The sequence below is a fragment of the Neovison vison genome, chromosome 12 (assembly GCF_020171115.1).
Source record: "Neovison vison isolate M4711 chromosome 12, ASM_NN_V1, whole genome shotgun sequence".
Lineage (NCBI taxonomy): Eukaryota > Metazoa > Chordata > Mammalia > Carnivora > Mustelidae > Neogale > Neogale vison.
Genome location: NC_058102.1, coordinates 101,999,681 through 102,022,457, shown reverse-complemented (window position 1 = coordinate 102,022,457; position 22,777 = coordinate 101,999,681). Strand labels below are relative to the sequence as shown.

At 48.9% G+C, this 22,777-nt stretch overlaps 2 protein-coding genes across 3 annotated transcripts; both read left to right on the top strand.

The window, feature by feature from the left end:
• Positions 1–9,667: 9,667 nt before the first annotated feature.
• CD27 (CD27 molecule) lies at positions 9,668–14,273 on the top strand. The gene is made up of 5 exons (XM_044227295.1): positions 9,668–9,965; positions 10,110–10,241; positions 12,885–13,073; positions 13,623–13,742; positions 14,006–14,273. Exons 1-5 carry the CDS (start codon positions 9,830–9,832, stop codon positions 14,128–14,130), a joined length of 702 nt encoding a protein of 233 aa, XP_044083230.1. The 5' UTR covers positions 9,668–9,829; the 3' UTR covers positions 14,131–14,273.
• A 424-nt stretch (positions 14,274–14,697) lies between these two features.
• TAPBPL (TAP binding protein like) lies at positions 14,698–22,771 on the top strand. Of its 2 annotated transcripts, none has more exons than XM_044227130.1 (7): positions 14,698–15,229; positions 15,983–16,198; positions 16,345–16,602; positions 19,305–19,643; positions 20,257–20,559; positions 21,920–22,003; positions 22,180–22,771. In XM_044227130.1, exons 1-7 carry the CDS (start codon positions 15,163–15,165, stop codon positions 22,221–22,223), a joined length of 1,311 nt encoding a protein of 436 aa, XP_044083065.1. In that variant the 5' UTR covers positions 14,698–15,162; the 3' UTR covers positions 22,224–22,771. The 2 variants fall into 2 exon arrangements, with proteins under 2 accessions (XP_044083065.1, XP_044083064.1); XM_044227129.1 differs by having other exon boundaries at positions 15,980–16,198.
• The last annotated feature ends 6 nt before the right edge of the window (positions 22,772–22,777 follow it).

The following is a 22,777-nucleotide window of genomic DNA, read 5'->3' as shown; positions in this document are numbered from 1 at the left end:
GGCAGAGAGGCAGGCAGAGAGAGAGAGGAGGAAGCAGGCTCCCCGCTGAGCAGAGAGCCCAACGCGGGGCTCAATCCCAGGACCCTGGGATCATGACCTGAGCCGAAGGCAGAGGCCTCAACCCACTGAGCCATCCAGGCGCCCCAAAATTTAAAACTTTTATGTATCAAGGATACTGTCAAGAAAGTAAAAAAAAACAACCCATAGAATGGAGAAAATATTTGCCAATCATATATCCGATAAGGGTCTAGTATCCAGAATATATATCCAGAATATATAAAGAACTCTTACAACTTGGGGTGGCTCAATCAGTTGAGCAGTTGAGTGATTGGGTGACTGACTCTTGGTTTCCACTCAGGTGAAGATCTCAGGGTCACTGTATCAAGTCCCAGCCCAGCCTCAGTCTCCGTGCTCAGCAGGGAGTCTGCTGGAGATTATAGCTCCCTTTGCCCCTCCCCCAACTGGCATGTAGGCTGTCTCTCGAATAAATAAATCAATCTTTTTTCTTAATATTTTATTTATTTATTTGACAGAGATGCAGCAAGACTGAGAACACAAGCAAGGGGAGTGGAAGAGGGAGAAGAAAGCTCCCCACCAAGCAGGGAGCGCAATGCGGGGTTCCATCCCAGGACTCCAGGACCATGACCTGAGCCAACAGCAGACACTTAACAACTGAGCCACCCAGGCGCCCCTAAATAAATAAACCTTAAAAAAATAAAGAACTCTTACAACTCAACCAAAAAAGACAAATAATCCAATTTAAACATGGACAAAGAAATAAATGTTTCTCAAAGAAGACATAAAAATGGCCAGTAGGCACATGAGAAAATGTTCAGCACCATTAGTCTTAGAGAAATGCATCTCAAAACCATAATGAGATACCCCTAACTAAGATGGTTATAATTTTTTAAAGGAATTTAACATGTGTTGGTAACTACGCAGTTCTCTGGGATATTCATGTACCATTGATAGGAATGTAAAACAGTTCAGTTGCTATGGAAAACAGTTTGTCAGTTCCTCAAGAAGTTAAATATAGAGTTACCATATGACCCAGCAATTCCTCTCATAGGTGTATACCCAACATATGTTCACACAAAACTTGACATGAATGTTGATAGCAGCATTATTCATAATAGTCCGAAAGAGGAAACAACCCAACCGCCCATCAACGGATAAATGGTGTATCCATCAGTGGATCATTCATCCATAAAAAGAAACAAAGTACTGATGACATAAGGTGCACATGGATAAACCTTGAAGATATTATGCTACAATGAAAGAAGCCAGATACAAATGGCCACTTATTATACGGCTCCATTTACCTGAAGTGTTCAGAATAGGCAGTAAGGGAGAGTGGAAGAGGGTAGAAAAGGGAGGGGGGCAGCGGCAAGGCGCCGAGGGCAGATGCGGAAGGAAAAAATGGGACTAAATGTAATGGGTGGGGTGTGAGGTTTCTTTTAGGAGAGGTGGGAATGTTCTCAAATTAGATAGTGGTGATATTTGCCCAACTTTGTGAAAATGCTGAAAACCACTGAATTGTACATTATAAAATGATTAACGTGTTCAATTTATTTCAACTTTAAAAGAGTCAATGTGCAGGGACATCTGGGTGGTTCAGTCAGTTAAGCATCTGCCCTCAGCTCAGGTCATGATCCCAGCCTGAGATCAAGTCCCACATCAGGCTCCTTGCTCAGCAAGGAGTCTGCTTCTCTCTCTGCCTGCTGCTCCCTGTACTTATGGGCACTCACTCGCTCTCTTGCTCTCTCTCTCTGACAAATAAATAAATAAAATCTTTAAAAAAAAAGAAAAAAGTCAACATGCACCAAGGAGCCCTTCAGTGTGGGCTCAGGACCTCTGTAGTCCTTAGGGAGGCTTGTGGTACTAAAGCAACAGAGTCTAAGGGTCAGCCATGTCCCAACTTCCATCTCCCAAATGAGCTCAGGGATACTCTGAGCAGGTCTGCAGTCTCCTAAGCAGGAATGACCTCCCTTGCTATTGGGAGGATTTTCTCAGCCCCTTAGGGCAGAAGGCAAACATCTGAAGGGATCCACGGGATTGGCAGAGGCCCTGCAGGTTGGGTCACAGAGGATTTGGGAGAGAAGAGCCAGAATTGGACTTTAGAACACTGGTGGTGACACGAGGATAAAGACGTCACAAAAGAGGAGATCCAAGTCACGAAGGATGGCGGAAGATGCTCAGCCTCACTGGCAATCAAAGGAACACACACTGGAACAACAATGAGACAGCATTTTCCCCCAATTAGATTGCAAAAATGGTTTGCTAATATGAAATCTGGCAGGATGTGAGGAAGTATGTGTCCTCATTCCACTGCTGGTGGGCGTGTGAGTTGGTAGAGCTCCTTTGGAGGGCAACTTGCCAGGATCTATTAAAGTGAACAGTATGCATACCCTATGACTCAGCGGTCCCAGTGTCCAGGATTTATTCTAAAGACACACTCCCACATGCACGGGGAGATATGAGATGTTTATGCGACACCATTTGTGATAATGAAATGTTGGGGGGCAGAAAACTGAAGTATTCATGAACAGGGGAAAGGCTAAAAAGCCTAGGTACATCCACTGTCTATTTAACAAAATGAGAAGTTCCAGAAATATAACATAAAATGATATCCAAGGTATGTTATTGGATTTAAAAAGCAGAGAGCAAATTCTAGAAGGATTTTTATCATTTATGAAAAAATGAAACAGGGGCGCCTGGGTGGCTCAGCCTCTCTGCCTAGAAATAAATAATCTTTTTTAAAAAATGAAACAAAACTTAAAACACAATTGTGCTGAGGTTCTTGAAGACTTCTGAGAGGCAGGCTGAAATGCCAGGCCAAGTAAGAACCCTTTCTTTAGCTGGACAAAGATGGACCTAAAAAAGTAATGCAAGAAGAACATGGAATTGCCAGGCTTGGGGATGTTTGACTTCCAAGAGATATAGTTTTTTAAGATTTTGTTTATTTATTTATGTGAGAGAGTGATTACAAGTTGAGGGAGGGGCAGAGAGGCAGAGGGAGAAGCAGGCAATGCAGGCTCCATCTCAGGAGCCTGGGATCATGACCAGAAGGGAAATGCCTAACCGACTAAGCCACCCGGGTGCCCCTAAGAGATAATTTTCTAAGGAATGGACAGAACAAATGCATGATTTGTTCTTTGGGCTTTATTTCTTGTTCTGTGTTAGGAGAATTACTATAGGCCTGTGTAATATTTCTTTTAGAGAACAGAGGTAACCTACCATGCTCCAGATGAGAAAGGAAAGGTTGAAATTAGGTGTCCTCATTGTCAGTGATCTCAGGTATAGAAGAAGGAGATAAGCCTTTGCCAGAGAGAAGTCATGATCTCATGCTGTACGTGAGGCTTTCACCCATCTCCCAGGCGGACAAGGAGTCTTCCCTCCTCTGACAAATTCAAGCAGAGGGTTCTCAGTAGAGGAGGGGTTGAGATCAGAGTAAGAAATAATTGATTATGGCTTAAGAATATTTTAAGTAGAAAATAAAAGGGACTTTTTAAAAAAAAAGGAGAGAAAAAAGATTTTGTTGGAAAGATCCACCTAATTCTTTGCTGATAGATGTCTGTAAGCAGAGGTTTTGCTCTTCCATTCTCTGCTGTATAAGAAGAACCTGGTTATCACCATACAGACTAACAAAGGAAAAGGATCGTCCCTCATTTTTGGCCATGAACATTCCTAAACTAATAACACATACACACGTATAAATTTATTTGTATGTTTTAAAAAAGTTCTGGAAGGGGCGCCTGGGTGGCTCTGTTGGTTAAGCGGCAGCCTTCACCTCAGGTCATGATCTCAACAGGGAGCCTGCTTCCTCTCTCTGCTCTGCTGTTCCCATGGCTTGTGACCTCTCACTCACAGTTCTCTCTTTCTCTCTCAAACAAATAAAATCTGAAAGAAAGAAAGAAAGAGAGGGAGGGAGGGAGGGGGAGGGAGAGAGGGAGAGAGGAAGGAAGGAAGGAAGGAAGGAAGGAAGGGAAAGTTCTGGAAGAATAGTCACTAATCTGAAACAGGGATTACCTCTGAGGAGGCAGGGAGAAGATAAGGGCTGCGGGAGAAGACTGATCAAGATGACTTTGAGTCTTATCTAGAATTGTTAAATTTTTTTTCCATGTTCACTTTCATTTTTTTTAAATAAAAAAGAAAGAGATAAATTTGGGGAAAACAATATTTAAAGATAATGTTATTTTTACATATTTACAACATAAAATCTTTTTTGCTCCCACTTAAATATTAATATACAACAAATTTTTAAACAACATAACAATATTTAGTAATAACATATTTCACAAAATCTTGCTTCAGCATACCCAAAACAGTTCTTAGAGGGAAATCTATAGCCCTAAATCAATACATTATAAAAGGAAAATTTAAATGAATGAACTAAGTGTCCAATTTAAGAAGTTGGAAAAGAGGGTGCCTGGCTGGCTCAGTTGGGAGAGCAAACAACTCTTGATGTTGGGGTTGTAAGTTTGAGCCCCACATTGGGTATGCAGATTATTTAAATAAATAAAACTTTTTTTAAAAAGGAAGTTAGAAGGGCAGAATAAACCCAAAGAAAGTAAAAGGAAGGAAATAATTTAAAAATTACACCAGAGAATAAAATGAAACAGACAAAGAAATAATAGAAAAACAGAATGAGATCAAAAAGTGGTTTTTTGAAGCAATTGATACTTACCTATATTTCTTGCAAATATATCAAGAAAAAATGAGGAAATTATAAATAAACAATATTAGGAATGAAAAAGAGAAAATAACTAGAGATCTAGTGGTGATTTAAACATTTACACCCATAAATCTGAAACAGGTTAAGTCATCTCCCAAAAAAATAAAACCTTCCAAACTGACTCTAGAAGAAACTGAAAACCTGAATTAAATCGCAATAAAAAGCCTACACTTAAAATACGCACACACACACACACACACACACACATTCCAACAAGACTTCAAGGAACAGATTATCCCTATTTTCTGTCATCTGTATATAAAAAAAACTATTACGGCTCAAGAAAAGTGGCCAAAGGAAACAAAAAAAAAAAAAAAAAAAAAAAAGAGGGTGGTGTCTAGAAACCTAAACCAAAGGAAAAGACAATTCTGAAGAAGGTGGAGGGAGAATTGTCGGATCCCACACAGCTCAGCAAAACTTCCTGGCTGAACACTCCTCACCCCTGAGGGGACAGGTACCTGCATTATACCCAGTCCCTGCCTTCCATGGTGCTGCAGTAATGACCATTACTAATAACTTTATGTGTGTCTTTAAGATGATTTGATCAATTTCTGATTCACTGATGTGTTGATTCCATGAGGGAAGAAACCACAAGCTTATTTTTTTTTCATCTTTGTAAATAATGCATTACTTAGCTGGTACCTGGCACAGACTGGACGGGCAACAGATTCTTGTTGAATGAGGAGTGGAATTTAGGAGGTCAATGTGGCCTTGGACCCCCTGCAATTTTAACCTTACAATTATGGATAGAGCCATTAAGGAATAAGACTGAGGGTAGACTACCTGATACTCAGTGAGTACCTTAAGTGCTAGACAATACTAGAAGCTGGTGTTGAGATCCTGAAAAGTTGTCAGAGTTTGGAAGAAATGCCCACAAATGCTCAGTCCCCTGGGAGATCCAGACAGAAATCCCACAAATGCAAATTAAGGAACTGGGAAGTGAGTTCACCCCACTGTCCTGCCCACTTGGTCTCTTAAAGACTCACTGGGAAGGAGGGAGGTAGGAAAGGAAGACTCACTTAAAGCAGGGAGGGGTAGGGGTAAGGGAGGTGTCACCAAAGAAAGTAGGAGTGGAAGGGGTGCCTGGCTGGCTCAGTTGGTTAAGTGTCTGGTTCAGCTCAGGTCCTGATCCCGGGGTCCTGGGATGGAGCCCCCATGGGTTCTGTGCTCACTGGGGAGTCTGCTTCTCCCTCTTGCTCTGCCTGCCGCTCCCTGGCTTACTCGCTCTCCCTCTCTCTCTCTGTCGAATGAATACGTAAAATCTTTAAAAAAAAAAAAAAAGTAGGAGTGAAGGATGAAGGAATGGAGTGGAGGGACAAAGAAGCCTAGGAAAACTAAGGGGTTTGGTTGATACGGATCAGGAATAGTGATTTCTGACATCTATATAATGTTAACAGAACTTCCTTTTAAGAAAAAATCTTGGAGAAAGCTTTGTTCCACTGAGTATTTTGACTGGTTATAGATTTATAAAGGGCCAAGACATGGGCGCCTGGGTGGCTCAGTTGTTAAACATCTGCCTTCCCTCAGGTCGTGATCCCAGGGTCCTGGGATGGAGCCCCACATCAGGCTCCTTGCTCCACAGGAAGCCTGTTTCTCCCTCTCCCACTCCCCCTGCTTGTGTTCCCTCGCTCGCTGTGTGTCTCTCTGTCAAATAAATAAATTAAGTCTTTAAAAATAAATAAATTAAATAAAAGGCCAAGACTGATTTGGGGATTAAGAGCTGAAGACAGATGGGCTATGTTGCCTGACAGAACACATCTGAAAGGCAGTCTGTACGTGGTGGGGGATGGTGTCAGCAAAATGGCTAGTGCCTTTACTGCCTTGTAAGGTAGCCAGACTACTGATAAATCTCTGCAGTGGGAAGGATCATTGAGAACAAGCACATCCAAAATGCAATTTTAATTTGTAACCCTATGATACATAAACCTTCAGCAAAATTTTCACCACACCAAACAGCCTTTTGTTTACAGTTGGTTTGGAGGAAAATTCTAGAAAGTTCTGTGTCCCAAATTTGGAACCTGTGGCAGGGCAGAGGTAAGGGATAAGCCAGGAGCACAGAGGCAGAAACAGGACTTTAGCCAAGTGGGAACGAGGGGTGACCACAACAGCAGACCCACTGGAATTGGGGCCAGGTGACAGTTCTGCCTCTTCCTCACTCTGTCCAGGACCTACCCTGCCTTGAAGGCGAGGAGTGTGTCACCTTAATAGCAAGGAGCAGGGTGGCCCCGGATGACCTGCTGGCTATGGTCATTGCTCCAGACAGAGAGGTTATTCAGGCCCTCAAAAATAATGAAAATCATCAAAAGAGAAGGGCTTCTGTGGACCGATCTCTGGAGACGCAAGCAGAGGAGGGAGCTGTTGAGAAGATGTGTCTCTGTGCCGGCAGGTATGGAGAGAAGCTGCACTCCAGGAGAGAATGTGGTAGTGGAAGATTCCCAGAGAGAGATCAGCAGGCTGCACTCGCAGGGCCTGTAGACAAGAGGAAGAAACTACCCAGGGAGCCAGTCTAGGACAGGCCAAGACTCACCAGAAATTGATGTAAACACAGAAGGCAGAAGATGAGGTCATTCCATTTGCCCAGAGGAAAGTGAGGTCCAGAAAGCTGGCTCTCCTTCTCCTGCCCAGGGTACTCCAGGAGAGCCAGGAAGATGCTGCTCCTGTCCTTTCCCCCATGGAGAGGAAATGATGGGCCATAGCACAGACCTCCAAAGCTTCCCTTGCATGGGTGAGCAGCTCACAGCCCGTCAAAGTTGTCAGTCCTCTCAGGGTCCTCCAGTTCCCCCTCCCACAACGTTCTCTCTAAAGGTCCCATCTCCTCATTGTTCTTGCGTGGTGTTATCCATCCCCACACCCCGCCTCACCATGCCTGCCCAGGGTTCAAGATTCACAGAGGAGGTCTACGGCCATACCACCCTGAACGCGCCCGATCTCGTCTGATCTCGGAAGCTAAGCAGGGTCGGGCCTGGTTAGTACTTGGATGGAAGATTCACAGAGGAGGTGTCCCTGGGTGGCTCAGTCAGTTAAACATCCAATCCTAAGGTGTTTTTGGTTTTTTTTTTTTTAAGATTTTATTTATTCATTTGACAGAGAGAGATCACAAGTAGGCAGGGAGGTAGGCAGAGAGAGAGGAGGTCGCAGGGTCCCTGCTAAGGAGAGCCTGATACTCAGCTCGATCCCAGGACCCTGGGATCATGACCCGAGCCGAAGGCAGAGGCTTAACCCACTGAGCCACCCAGGTGCCCTCAATCCTAAGGTTTTGGCTCAGGTCATGATCTCATGGGTGGTGGGATAGAGCTCCTCATGGGGAGTCTGCTTGAAGATTCTCTCCCTCTGCCTCTCTCCCCCACAATCTATTTATCTCTCTCTCTCTATCTATCTCAAATAAATAAATAAATCTTAAAAAAAAAGATTCATAGTGAAAATAGTGACCATCATTTGGGGATGGGGCTGGACCATTCGTGATAGCACAGTCCTCAGATGCCAAGCTTATCACTCTGAGGTGGAATTCAGGCGTGCTGTCAGACAGTGAAAAGGATGGTTGTGTAGAAGTAATTCTTCAGATCACACTCATTTGTGGCTTCCCACGGTGAGGACCCTCTTAAAGAGAAGAGGGGGCTGGAGAAAGACAAGAGGATGGAAAATATGAAGAGAAAGGAAACCAGAGTGAGAGAGAAAACAGAGCTAACAGGTGAGGTCACAGGAGTGTGACATTTTATGAGCACTCTGGAAACAATAGCAAAGCCCTTGAATGAAGAGTGGCCTGGAGAAATAAGCCATGTGTTCCCAGGACTCAGAGAGAGAAAAGTCCAGCAAGTTCCAATGTCCCCACATCAGCTTTCCCAGGAGAACAGCGGAAACAGGGGAGAGATGACCCAGGGAATCTAATCCCAAGCGCCAAGTCTGGGGGGTAGGATGAAGATGACAATGAGGTGCTCACTTCAGCAGCACATATTCTAAAATTGGAAGATGACAGTGAGGTGACAAGGGCAGGCTAGATGGACAGGAGTGACACGCATCCCACAGGCTGGCAGGAGGATGAAAAGAGGTCACACATGATCTCTTAGCAGAGTTCAACAGAGAGGAGAGCACAAGTTTAAGTCCCTTATTGACAACTCTGAACAATTCTGTAGCAAAGTCTTTTGGCCATAAAACCAGACCTCAGTGGATGCAAGGGTTAATTATGGTCATCATTCACCCCACTTAGTTTAAATAGTCAATTCTTTAAAAAAAAAAAAGGATTTTATTTACTTATTTGAGAGAGAGGAGAGAACATGAGCTGTGGGGAGGGGCACAGGCAGAGGGAGAGGGAGAAGCACACTCCCTGCTGAGCAGAGAACCCAATGCAGGGCTCAAGCCCAGGACCCTGAGATCAAGACCTGAGCCGAAGGCAGATGCTTAACCGACTGAGCCACCCAGGTGCCCCAGTATTCAATTTTTTTGCTGCAGAAATGTGCTTGATTGAGTGCTACTCTGGCCTCATGAGGACGCCTGGTAGGGTTAGTTACTCCCTAAAATCTGAAAAATTCTGCATTCTAAAACTTACCTGACCCCAACAGTTTCAGCTAAAAGTCTGTGGACCTATACTCGATTCAGGTTCCCCCTCCCTCTCTACACCGTTATTAGCTTGTAAGCTGTGAACAGGGGGCAACGAGGGCATCTTTGTGTCTGAGCGCGTGAACAGGAGAGGTGGTAACCGAGCGTCCAACATTCTGTAAAAGAGGCACGGGCAGGTTCCGATCTCAGCGGCCAGGAGATGCGGGCGTCTTGTGGGGGATGGAGGTCTCTGAAGAGCAGCAGGTCTTCTGCCAGCACTTGCCCTTTAATACTCTCCCTGGTACCCAGCACCCAGCACCCAGCACACGGAAAAGGGGGAGGGGGTGGAAGTCACGGCTCTGCGGAAAAAAACGAGCCACAACAGAGCTGCAGCTGCCATCAAAGGTCGGCTGCCACCTGAAGCCAGCCGCTCGAAGAGGGCCTGCAGCTGCTGCCCAGGAGGTACTGAGAGTAGGGCCCCAGCACCCCACTGGAGGGGCCAGCTCCACGGAGGCCAGGCATCAGCAACTGGAACGTAGAAAGGGCTCCTGGGCAAGAGCCATGGCCCAGGCACCTCCCTGCTGGCTGTGGATTCTAGGGACCCTGGCGGGGCTCTCAGCGACCCCAGCCCCCAAGCCCTGCCCGGAGAAGCACTACCTGGTCCAGGGAGAGCTGTGCTGCCAGATGTGCAAGCCAGGTGAGAGGGGAGGGCTCGCTGGGAGCTTGGGGGTAAGGGCAGCGGAGAGTGCGTCTGAGCTCAAAGAGAGGAATCCTGTACCAGCCTTGAGGACGGCAGAGAAGCGGCCTTCCTTGGGCCTTGACCCTGGACCTCTGCTTGCAGGGACTTTCCTCATGAAGGACTGTGACAAGCATGGTGAGTCTGCTCAGTGTGACCCGTGCATCCAGGGGGCCTCCTTCTCACCAGACCACCATTCCCGGCGCCACTGTGAGAGCTGTCGGCATTGTAACTCTGGTGAGATGGGCAAGCCTCTGGGGGCCAAGGTGGCAGAGGTGGGTGTGGGGAAGCAAGGAGGAGGGGGCCAGAGCTTGTCACTTTGAGGCTACTGCAAGGGGAGTCAATGTGGGAAAGTGGGGGGCCCTGAGCAGGACACGTACAGGTGTGAGAACTCTGGTGTTACAAGGAAGGGGTAAGCAGAATGTGGGGGGCGGCTGAGAATGGGTGTACCACTCAGATCACCACAAGAAAAAGGAGTAAGTGAGGAAAAGGAAGCAGAAGTGGCCCTAGGTTCCTACATTTCAGATGAGTGACCCCCCCATGGGTGAACTGGCTTGGTCTAGAAGCATGCATTTGTTTGGAACTTGGAGAACATCTTTCTTAGGATTTAATAATACCAGCCAGTGGGGAACATTCTTCTCCTTCTTCTCCTCCTTCTCCTTCTTCTTCTTCTCCTTCTTCTTTTTCTTCTTCTTCTTCTTCTTGGCATAAAAGTCAATTTAGGAAAAGGAATATGTATGCGGCCCATGTTTTTCTTGTTTGTTTTGTAATTTTATCTTTTTTAAATGAAGAAGTGTAATGTCTGCAGCTGTGTTATGAATTCTTATTATTCCTCCAGCTTAGCTAGAATTTCAGAAACTGTATGCCAGCCGGGATAGAGGCACAGACTTTAAAGTGGGCCCTTTGAACAAACATTCCCTCTCAGGACCCTTCTGAGGGCTCTGGAACTGAACCACTACCCTGCTTGTCTATAAAATATGCTTGGGCTCAGTAGGCCTCTTAGACTGTCATATTCAAAAATGAACTAAATAAAAGGTTTTGCCATTGCAAATCAGTCAAAAAACAATAGCTTACATACATAAGTATTCCTCAGTCCACTTAACTCAGAAATCTGTTACTGGATTTTTCTCTTCTTGGCAGCAACCCCAGCAGGGTTAGAATATTGTAGTCAGAGTCTCCCCACTCACTGTAGGCCCCGCCAGGGGGCCTTTTCCCAGCACTGAGCCAGCCTCCCCCTCCCGATGCTGGGCTCCAGACCAGGCAAGCCATGATACTTCTCTGTAAGACTCAGCCCATGGGCCTCCATAGCACCCACATAGCTGCAGGACACCAGGGGGAAGGTGGCCAGGGGGAGGCTGAATAAGCGTGGCCCCTCTGGACCTCAGTGTTCCCCTGAGTAAAATGGAGAAGCGCCAGACATCAGCCTGGAATTGGGGGCACAGGTTATACATGGTGAAGAGAACTCCCAAGTCTCTGGATACTCATCTCTGAAAACGATGGCACTCCCATGCAGAACCAAGCCCAGGCCTCTCTTTAACCCTTCTTCCCCTCAGGCAGATACCCTCCTGACCACCACCTCTGGCGTCTGAGGTGATCTTCCTCGCCTTTGCTTACCTCTTCACCTCTCCCCAGTCCCTGTCACCTCCCCCATCACTGTTCTCCTCCTGTGGACCCTTGTCCAGGCTGGCTCATGATTCCTGGTAAGCCACAAAGAAACGAAATTCTGGTAGCAGCTACTGGTCAGAATTCTGAAAGAAGTGGAATAAGGATGGGAAGAAGGAATCTGTGTCCCTCTCCCTTTCCTGGCAAAAGGCATCTGCTAAAGGAATTGTTAGAGCACTGGTCGTTGTCTTTGGCATCCTCCAAGCCTTCCTTTCTGCACCCCACTTGCCCCGTCAGGGCTCTTCTCCCTGGGTCCCCACGAGGGCACTGTCCCAGGGCCCCACCACGCTGGGCTCAAGCCTGCCCACATCCGGGTGCTGGTGCCTTCCCCAGAATCACTCTCCTATTTTTAACCCTAACCACCTGTGAGCACAAACCCACCCAGTGCCCCTCACATCCTCCTCCCCTAGTACAGTTTTTTGGCAATCAGTCTGCCCCTGACCTCTACACTTGAATAAAATTTACACTGTAAAGCCAAAGTATGTTACTAATCAAGTAACTTTCCAGTAAAGTTTAAAAACCCATCAGGGACCATAGCAGCACTATTGCTGATTGCTTAAAAACTGGAAAATACCCAAATGCCCGTTAACAGAATAGACACATGAATCACGGTATATTCATACAGTGAAATGCTATACCGCATGCGAACGAGTGGTCCGCAGTTACAATATGGATGAATTTCACAAGGGATTGAGGAAGAGGGTCAGACACAAGTGAGTACACATGCATGACTAGACAAATACAGTACAAAAATAAGCAAAGTGACTCGCGGCGTTAGGAAGTCAGGCTGGTGGCTATCTGTGGGTGGGAGGAGGTAGTGACTAGAAAGGGACACTGCTGCTCTTGTTCGTGGCTCCCATCTGAAGCCATTCTCAAGCTTTACACTTGTGACCTGTGTACGTCTTTGTCTGTCTCTTGTACTTCAACGAGAAGTTATCAAACTGCCAGGGAATAGGAGAGAAAATCCTGCAAGCTGTTTCTACTTTTTACAGTTGGCATTTTCTGAACCATGAGTAAAGGGAAAAAACCCAAGTGTTTCCCTTTAATGACACTAGTAATAAAGGCAGAGGCCCTGGGTGACAGGGAGAGAGGGGCAGCCTTTGCCTGATTGGGGCAGGAGTCCCTGCAGCTGGGCCTGGGATGGGAGCTTAGGACAGAACTTAGCAAGCACACCTGGCAGGTCTCTGAGGCCTGAGCTTCTTCCTTTTCTGTCCCCAGGTCTTCTCATTCGAAACTGCACCCTCACTGCAAATGCACAGTGTGCCTGCCCCAAGGGCTGGCAGTGCAGGGACAAGGAGTGTACAGAGTGTGACCCTCCTTCAAACCCTTTGCTGACACTGCCTCGACCGTCTTGGGCCCCGGACCCACACCCACACCCACAACCCACCCACTTACCTTACGCCAAAAGTAAGTTCCGGCCAATGCTTTGTCCAGCCAAGGGGATAAGGGATGCACCCCAAACATCACCCTCCCCACATCAGCTGCCTGGCCAGCTGGTCAGCCTTCCCATCTCCCTGGGCCTCTTAGGGCAGCTGTAAGGCCTTGGGCCTCCCAGGCTTGTGCCCTGGGAGGTTCCCTGCTGCTACCCACCCTGTCTCTTTCTGCAGGGATGCAGGAGGCCAGTACAGTTCCGCAGGTGCAGACGCTGGCTGACTTCAGGTGGCTGCCTGCCACAGCCCTCTCAACCCATTGGCCAGAATGGGGAGTCTTCTCCCCATTCTCTACCCCCCAGGGAGACTGCATACTGGAAAGGGAAGCCAGCCAGAAAGCTCCTAGGAGTAGGGGGAAGAAGGGGAAGAAGCAGAGTCTAGGGATTAGGAAAGAATTTAGTCAAATGGTAGCCGTGGGGGAGGGGTGAGAGAGAGATGGGAGGAGGGGTGACAGGTGGTCTGGGCTGAGGGGAGTCAAGGCTGAGGCCATCTCCAAAAACCCTTGCGTGGTCCTTGCCTATCACAGCCCAAAGGCCCCTGTGCAGCTCAGATTGCATCCGCGTCTTTGTCATTCTCTCTGGGATGTTTCTTGCTTTCACCGTGATGGGACCCCTGTTCTTCCATCAACAAAGAAAATGCAGACTAAGTAAGAGACAAAATACTGGTCTCCAGTCCTGTCCCTGCACCCTACCCTACCACCCCAGCCCCGCTGTCCATGCCTCGAACCTCACCAAAGGCTTGTTCAATGCATATTTACCAATCCTGGCTCCCCCCTCCTCTTCCTTTTCTCTCAGCTAGCAACCCCCTGACAGCCCTCCCCGAGCCTGAACCTCCTTGGCTTATCTCCACTCCATTCACCACGTCCCACCCCCAATGCCCCCCAAGGTTCATCCCATTCTCCTCCCGCAGACAAAGAAGAAAGCCCAGTGGTGCCGGCTGAGCCTTGCCCGTACAGCTGCCCCAGGGAGGAAGAGGGCGGCGCCATCCCCATTCAGGAAGATTACCGAAAACCAGAACCTGCTTCCTACTCCTGAGCTTGCGCACCAAGAAGGCTGGGTGGGCGGGTCATCACTACAATAATTCTCCGCCTCCATCCCACCCCAGCGGCCATCCGCCGGGGCACCGAGACCTGGCATACACACACCCCCACACCCCGACCCCCACCTGCGCCCCCAAGCCGGGGTTTCAGTACCATCCTGTCATCAGGACTCTTTCCTGTGCGCAGACTTGAGAAAGTGCCTTTTGGAGACTGGCACCGACAAGGACGCATGGGGGTGAGATGGAGGGTGGGAAGTGGGCCCCACCCCCACTCCAGTGTGTCCTGGCCCAGCCACCTTCACCCCTGCACTGCATTGGAAGGGTGGGGCCTTAGGTGGAGAACACACTTTCCCCTAGAACCACCACGTGCTCTATCACCAACCTAAAAATTTGACACAATAAAGTGACAGCCAACCACACACCGAAGCTCTCTCCGCGGGCTCAATCTCTCAAGTCTCTCTTTCTCTCAAATTCCAATCTCACGGTGCAGGCCACACCCAGCCTCCTCTCCCAGATCGGGGATCTGAGGGAGGAGCTCTCTCCAGGGCGGACTAGAGTTGGGGCCCCGCCCAAGTCGGGGAGTGGGGATCGCGAGTGGGTGTGGCACCCACAGAGAACGAAGAAAGTTCCCCCAGTAGCCCCTCAGTCTCGCCCTCTCCCCCCACCCCGCTTTTTTCAGCTCCACTTTCTTGGTTGGGGAGCCAAAAGCGTGCATGCAGTCAAGTCAGATCTTGAGATAACCTGAGGATTTGGCGGGGTGCCATGGCGGGGGAGAAAAAGGAGAACAAGGAACAGGACTCTGGCAGGAGCACCTGGTGGCTTCACTCTCAAGCAAAGTCAGCCGCGGTGACAGTCGAAGTGAAAGCGAAAGAGAAGTAGGCCAAGGACTGAAGAGAAAGCAACAGGCTGGCAAGGGTGGTTTGGAGAGGCCCCTCTTCTCCACCCGGGCGGTGCCTGCGGGAAGCCGTGAAGAGGGGCGGTGGGGGATTGGGGGGCTGGGGTACGAGGGGGGCGGGAGCGCTGCCCCCATGGGCACGGAGGAGAAATGGTGCCTGCTGCTGTGCTTGGCTCTGTCCCGGGTGGCGGCAGACCCAGGTGAGTGGGGAGCGCTGGCTGGGGGTGGGAGGGATGGGGGAGGGCACCAGGGAGCCACCACCGCGGTGTGATTCCGGAAGAGGAAAGAGTTGGGGGGAAGGGCCCGGGATGACCTCCTAAGCCCAACAGGAAAAGGCCCGCAAAGTAAGATACCAAAGGTGTTGGGGAGAGGGTAGAAGACTGTGGGAAAAGCCAAATGAAGAGAAGAGGGGCCTCCTGGGTGGATGTGGTGGGGGCCTACCGGAGAGGGCACTGTCTGGGAGCAGAACCTGAAGGGGAAGGGTTCCCCAGCTAGGAAATCCGAGCAGGAGGTGATCCCCGGAGATTTGCGGAGAGGAAGGCCACCGGTAATGGCAGAAAGCACAGCAGACCCAGTGGGCGGGCTGGGAAATCGAGAAGATGGTTGCCACTCAAGTGTCCAGTCTCCTCTTCCGGTGGCAACTTGGCTCATTTATTTGCTTTAGCTGAGAATTCCCTTGACTGAAGAGAGTATTTGGTGCCAGTTGTAGTAATAAACTCTTCCAAGTAAGGCAAATCCAGGATTTTAAATAATTCCTACCAAGTATGTACCTGGAGTTAGCAGGTGCTTCCCAGAAAGGCTGGTGTGGGGTGACAAAAGAGGGACACAGACACAGCTAGGACCCTGCAAGACTTTTACTCCTTCCTTGATGACTCCACAGCTGGGGTAGGTAAGCTGGCACAGAAGCAACTCTCTGGGAAGAGGGTGCTCACCCTGTCTTTAACCTGCAGCAGAAAGGCAGTTGCGGGCAGTGGATGTGGTCCTAGACTGCTTCCTGGTGGAGGAAGGTAGGCACCTTGGAGGTTTTGCCAGCAGTAGGAACATGGTGAAGGCCTTGCTCGTGCTGAGGCAGGTACCAGTGCTGGATGACGGCTCCCTAGAAGGCCTTACCGACTTCCAAGGGGACACGCTGGCTGAAGACAACCCACCTGTTACCTTCGAGGCCTCAGGTAAGAGCCCTGCACTCTGTGTCCTGATCTTTCTGGGCTCCCTCTGCTGAGACAGCCTGGTGCCTAAGTACACCCACTGCGCTGGCTTCCCATGGGCCAGGTGTCCTCCAACCAACCAGACCTCTGTGCTGCCCTTCTCCCCGCAGTGAACTTGGTACAGATTCCCCAGGCCGAGACCTTGCTCCACGCTGACTGCAATGGGAAGGAGGTGACTTGTGAGATCTCCCACTATTTTCTCCAGGCCACTGAGAACGCAGCTTGGTTCATCACCAACGTGCAGGTATCTGGAGGAGGACCTAGTGTCTCCATGGTGATGAAGACTCCCAGGGATGTGGAGAATGGGGCTGTCTTGCACCCCACACTGAACCTGCCCTTGAGCTCCCAGGGGATGATACAAACTGCAGGTGAGAAATTTAAAAGTAGCAATAAGAAAGGTTTTGGGTGTTGTTTTTTTTTCTCAGGTTGTCAGTTATTGCAGAATAGAAGGAGAAGGAACAAGCCCACCTTCATCTACATGAGTCATCTCAAGGTGTCCCCTAGCCTCAGTCCTTTCTCCCAAGACCCAAATAATTGGATTGGGATCATTTTCACCTCCCTAATCTGAGGAAGTGACATGTGATGCTCTATTCGCATATGCTGTCCCTAGCAGTCTTTTTTTTTTAAAGATTTTACTTTTTATTTGACAGAGGGAGAGTTCACAAGTAGGCAGAGAAGCAGGCAGAGAGAGTGAGGGAAGCAGGCTCCCTGCTGAGCAGAGAGTCCAATGTGGGGCTCGATCCCCGGACCCCAAGATCATGACCTGAACTGAAAGAAGAGGTTTAACCCACTGAGCCACCCAGGAACCCCTGTCCCTAGCAGTCTTATTAAGCCAAATACCAGTTGTATCCCAGCGAAAGCCAGCCTGGTCTTGTGCTTCAAGATGATTAAAGCAATGACAGGGATGCAAATTCATTCATTATCTCTTATCAGTAAAACCTGGTCCTTGCCCTCTCCCACCCACATCCCAGCAGGTACAGGATATTGAGAACATCACAATAGATTTCTCTAGAGTTCATCAAACCCAGTATTTGGCCTTGAAAAAGACCCAACCAAGTCTAGAGATTAGGGGGCTACCCTCTATCCTTAGAAAGCCCCAGAACACTTAAAGTTTTCTGTGGTGCAACCTAAATTTATCCTGCCACGTCAGAAAAGAGAGGTTCTCATGTCAGTGTCAACCATAGTCAGCTAGATATCACCCCTTTTATCTTAGGATATTTCAAACCTACAAAAAAGGTGAAAGAATAATGGGGAGTAAATTGGGTAATGAATACCCAATTATTAATATTTTGCCACATTCTCTCTCTTTATAAATGAGAGAATAGATAACTGCCAAACTAAGTAAGTTGCCCATATCTCAACACTTCACCCCAAAAGTTTCCATGCAGAGCATGTATTCCTTTAGAACACAAACTTTATAACCAAAAACAAGGATATTCTCCTTCATAATCACAAAACCGTCACCCCAACAGCAAACCAAGGTGGGGAGCAGTCTACAGTGGTGCAGGCAATCTGGGGGTACAGTGTGCAAAGAGTTCAGCATATTCTCACCATTATGCCATCACCATATTGGCAATCTTGAACACTATCAGTGATAAAATACTCCCTCTTTGCCAGAGCAGTCTGTTCCCATCACCCCCATCACTGCTTGGTACGCCACTGAGCATCAGACCTAAGAAACTGTAAAACTGATATAGTAGTCCTTTCAGTACAGAGTCCAAATTCAAACTTCTCCAGCTGCCCCAATAATGTTCTGCATAGCTTTCTGGTTTGATTTTGGGTTTGTTTATTTGTTTTTTTTTTTTAAGGCCAGGATTCAAACAATGATCGTGCATTGTGTTTAGTTGTCCTGTACCTTTAGCTTCCTTTCTTCTTTTTTTTTTTAATATTTTATTTATTTATCAGATAGAGAGTGAGAGTGAGCGAGCACAAACAAGGGAGCAGCAGGCAGAGGGAGAAGCAAGCTCCTTGACAAGCAGGGAGCCGGATGCGGGACTCGATCCCAGGATCCTGGGATCATGACCTGAGCAGAAGGCAGATGCTTAACTGACTGAGCCACCTAGGCGTCCCTCTTCTTTTTTTTTAAGATTTTATTTATTCACCTGACAGAGAGTGAACACAAGCAGGGGGAGCGGGAGAGGGAGGAAGAAGGCTCACTGATCAGCAGAGAGCCCAACATGGGGCCTGATCCCAGGACCCTGAGATCATGACCAGAGCCAAAGGCAGACGCTCAACCAACCAAGCCACCCAGGGCCCTAAGCTCTTAGCTTCCTTAAGTCTAGAACATTCTTCTCCCAGCACTGATATTTGGAGAGTCCAGGCCCACTGTCTCAAAGAGCATCCCACCATTTGGATGTGTCTGATTGTTCCTCATTAGATTCAGGTTTAGCACACTTGGCACAAATACTACCACTGTGTGCTTTTTAAATCTCTTGCTCCTGGGGCATCTGGGTGGCTCAGTGGGTTAAAGCCCCTGCCTTAGGCTCAGGTCATGATCTCAGGGTCCTAGGATGGAGCCTGGCTCTCTGCTCAGTGGGAAGCCTGCTTCTTCCTCTCTCTGCCTGCTTCTCTGCCTACTTGTGATCTCTGTCTGTCAAATTAATAAAGAAAATCTTTTAATAAATAAATAAATAAATCTCTTACTCCTATGTTGTCTTCACAGCATCCTTGCCTTAAGCAGATGGCCTTGGCAACCCTCAGTGACTTGCCCAAGGTCACAAAGCTAGTAAGTGGAAAGAGCAGGGTTCCAAAGCTTTTTCTGCTATTCCAGTGGCCTGACCTGAAGGTCAATGGTAACCCCTAATTTTGGCTATGGACTTGTCTGGTGAGAAGTCCATAGCTTTTGTTAGATTGTCTGGGGGTAAGTGACTCCAAAATAGTTAGGTTTACCATGTGTGCCAGGCTGCCTTTCCAGAGCACCATTTCTCTGTGGTTCCAACTAGTGGGAAATGAGCTCAACTGACCTCATTGTCCAGAGGAGGGGGCAGGGGCAGGCGTGTGCCCAGAGCTAGAAATCGAGTGGGCTGAAGGAGGAAGCAGCCCACAATCACCCTTCTTTTTCTCACTGCAGTGGAGCTCCAAGTGACAACACAGACCCCATCCCTGAATGTCCTGCTGGGGTCCTCAGCCTCCCTGCCCTGTGGCTTCTCCATGGCACCGGGCTTGGACCTGACCCGTGTGGAGTGGCGGCTGCACCATAAGGGCAACGGCGAGCTGATATACAGCTGGACCAGGGGGCGGCGGCAGGCCAAGCGCAAGGGCGCTGCGCTACAGCCTGAGCAGCTACTTGTGGCTGGGGACGCCTCCCTTGCCCTGCCTAGCCTCACCCTGAAGGACGAGGGGACCTACATTTGTCAGATCACCACCTCTCTGTACCAAGCTCAACAAATCATCCAGGTCCATGTCCAAGGTGAGGCCATACTTGGGTCTCCGAGGGAGAGTGGAAGGGATACGTACGCTATGGGAGCGTTTTCCAGGACAGAATCCAACACAAGGGCAAGTCCCCAAGAGGCAGATGGTCACATTGCCATGACCTAACTGCCATCACCATCCTAGAGGCACAGACCATTCCCTGTCAGACTCCAGGAGAATTCCACCAGGCAGTTTCCCAGCCCGGATCCCACCGCCCTATCCTGGCTGGCTGTCTCCCAAGTACCCCAGTCCTTGGGACCATATCCTGAGAAGGAGCAGCAGCAAACTGAGGAGGGGCCGTGGGCGCTGTCTGACTGGCAGGAGTACTTCATCACTGATGTCCTTGAAAACCAGCAGCCTATAGTGATGGGAAGAAGTCAACCTTTACTTGGTTTTACTACTATTTTTCAACTGCCTATGAAAGACGTGCTCCCTTCTGGCCTGCACCCAGGGTGGACTCCTTACACCCACCTTGGGCCCTCCACTGGGGGTTAATTCCATCAGCTCCCACAATCTACTTTCACTCCCAGCAGGAAGAGAAAGGAAGCTTTGGGAGATTAAGCCATCAGGTTGGGGCCCTCTGGCATCTTCTTCCTCATTCTTTCTTCCAGCTTCCCCCAAAGTACGACTCAGCTTGGAGAACAAAACTCTGCCAGCCACCCTCATCTGCAGCATCACTGGCTATTATCCTTTGGACATGACCGTGACGTGGAGCCGAGAGGAGCCAGGCGGAGCCCCGGTCCCAGTCTCTGGCGCCTCCTTCTCCAGCCTCCGGCAAAGCGCAGCGGGCACCTACAGCATTTCCTCCTTCCTGACCGTAGAACCTGGCCCTGCAGGCATCACTTACACCTGCCAGGTCGCCCACAGCTCCCTGAAGCAGCCCCTGGGGGCCAGCACCCAGATCCTCCCACCAGGTACTAGGACTGCCCTCCTTTCTCCTACCTCCATACTTGGGCTCATGGCTCTCCTGCCCCCAGCTCAGTTTCTGGCCTTGTTCTGCTTCCCACAGCACTTTGTTCAACCTCTGCCTCTTGGTTCCCAAAGTGGCAGCCCCCCATCCTAGCTGCCCCCACATCCCAAGACTCCACCAAACCCCAGGTTCCAGGGCCTCAGGCAGTATACTGAGAGCTGGAGACCAAGGGTTCCTGCCCTCAAGGAGTTAGTCAGTTTGTAGGGACTGACACCACGGACGCCAGCTGAGGGAGCTAGCTCAGTGGGGGAGACAACAGCCAAGATGGAAAGATCAGCATATGTGAAGGTCAGATTATAAACAGTCCCAAGAGAACTTGGGGAACTGCACAGCTAGAGCCAAGGGTGTGTGGGAAAAGGAAGAAGTGGCCCTGGAGCTTGAAAGTAATTACATCTAGGGCGCCTGGGTGGCTCAGTGGGTTAAGCCGCTGCCTTCGGCTCAGGTCATGATCTCAGGGTCCTGGGATCGAGCCCCGCATCAGGCTCTCTGCTCAGCAGGGAGCCTGCTTCCCTCTCTCTCTCTCTGCCTGCCTCTCCATCTACTTGTGATCTCTCTCTGTCAAATAAATAAATAAAATCTTTAAAAAAAAAAAAAAAAGAAAGTAATTACATCTATTGAGCATTTACATGAATCAAGCTCTGTACTAAGCAGTTAGCTATATGATCACATGTATTATCATGACTCTCATTTTACTGATGAGCAAACTAGCTCTTACAGATGTCAGGGAATTTGCCCAAGACCACCTACCTAGTAAAAAAGAAAATATGAAAAATGGGCACTAACTGCCCTCCAGCTTTAAACCCTCTACGCTATTAGAGGGCAGATCACAATGGGCTTTCAGGCTGCAATTTCATCCTAAAGTCACAGAATGTCATTGAGAGGTTTTCAACAAGAAATGCAAACACCCAGGAACCATTTGGTGGCTCACCAGACTGCAAGCTTCCCCATAACTGGGGTTTTGTCTCAGCTTACTTCGTTTCCCCAGCTAGTCGCAAAATTTCAGTTTACCTGTCAACAACTTATCTAACTTAAATCTCTCTAAATGTCCCAAGGTGGAAAGGGGTAGGAAAACACATGGACATCCCACAGCCTTCAACAAGTACGAATACTACAGTGTGCCCAGTTCCTAGGTGAAAGCAGAACACTTGCCAAGAGCTCCTTAACCAGGGATGGGGGTGCAAGCGCAGACATGCTCTCTCTCCCCTCCCTTTCTCTCCCTGTTTTGTCCCTCTTGCTGGGGCAGGTGTAGCCTCAAAAATTATTCCAACCTACTGATTCCTGCCTGTACTGTTTTCAACCTACAGAGCAGAAAACAGCCTTTGGAGTCCTTTTGGCCAGCAGCCTCTTCCTTCTTGCACTGCTGTTCCTGGGGCTTCAGAGACGGCAAGGTAAGTCCTGCCCTGCCCCTCCTTACCTGTAGATCAGCCGGCTCCAGCCACCTCCCCACCCAGCCCAGGGATGAAGCCCAAGTGTCCTGAGTTCCAGCCAGTCCCCATACCACAGACCCTGGCTTTTGGGGTTACCTCAATTGAAAACATCCTCCTTCCTTCTTGTTTTCTCCTAGCTACCTCACCAAGATCTGCCAAGACTCTGAGGCCCTCTGGATAACCACCCTCCTGCCTCAGAGCAAAAGGGAACAGTAGTCACATTGTCCCAGAAGGACTCCAGCCGAGTCTCAGAGCTCAAAAAGACCCCAAGAAAGGCATGAAGAAGGCACAGATCCTGGGGACCCTGGCTCTGTGTGGCTCTCTGCCTTCCTTCCTTGTGTCCCTGGGCTGAACACCAAGGGAGAAAACGTGAAGAGGTGAGAGGGTGGTAGAAAGCAGAATGTCTGGGTAGGAGGTTACAAAATGAGCCTATGGTAGAAAAGAAAAAGGGAAAACACTAAGAAAGGAGTAAGTGGGCAAGTCATGACTTCATGGTTCATGAGATGGAGACCTGCATGGGGCTCCATGCTCAGTGGGGGTCTGCTTGAAGGTTCTCTCCCTCTGCCCCTTCCCCCAACTCATGCTCTCATTCCCTCTCTAAAATAAATAAATCTTTTTTAAAAAAAGGAGTGAGTGGAGGGGCAGTGGGACAAAGGGGTGTGGCAGTTGGGCCACAACACACAAGCATTTGAACTCTGTCCAAATAAAAGCCTCTTGTGTCCTTAGAAACAAAGC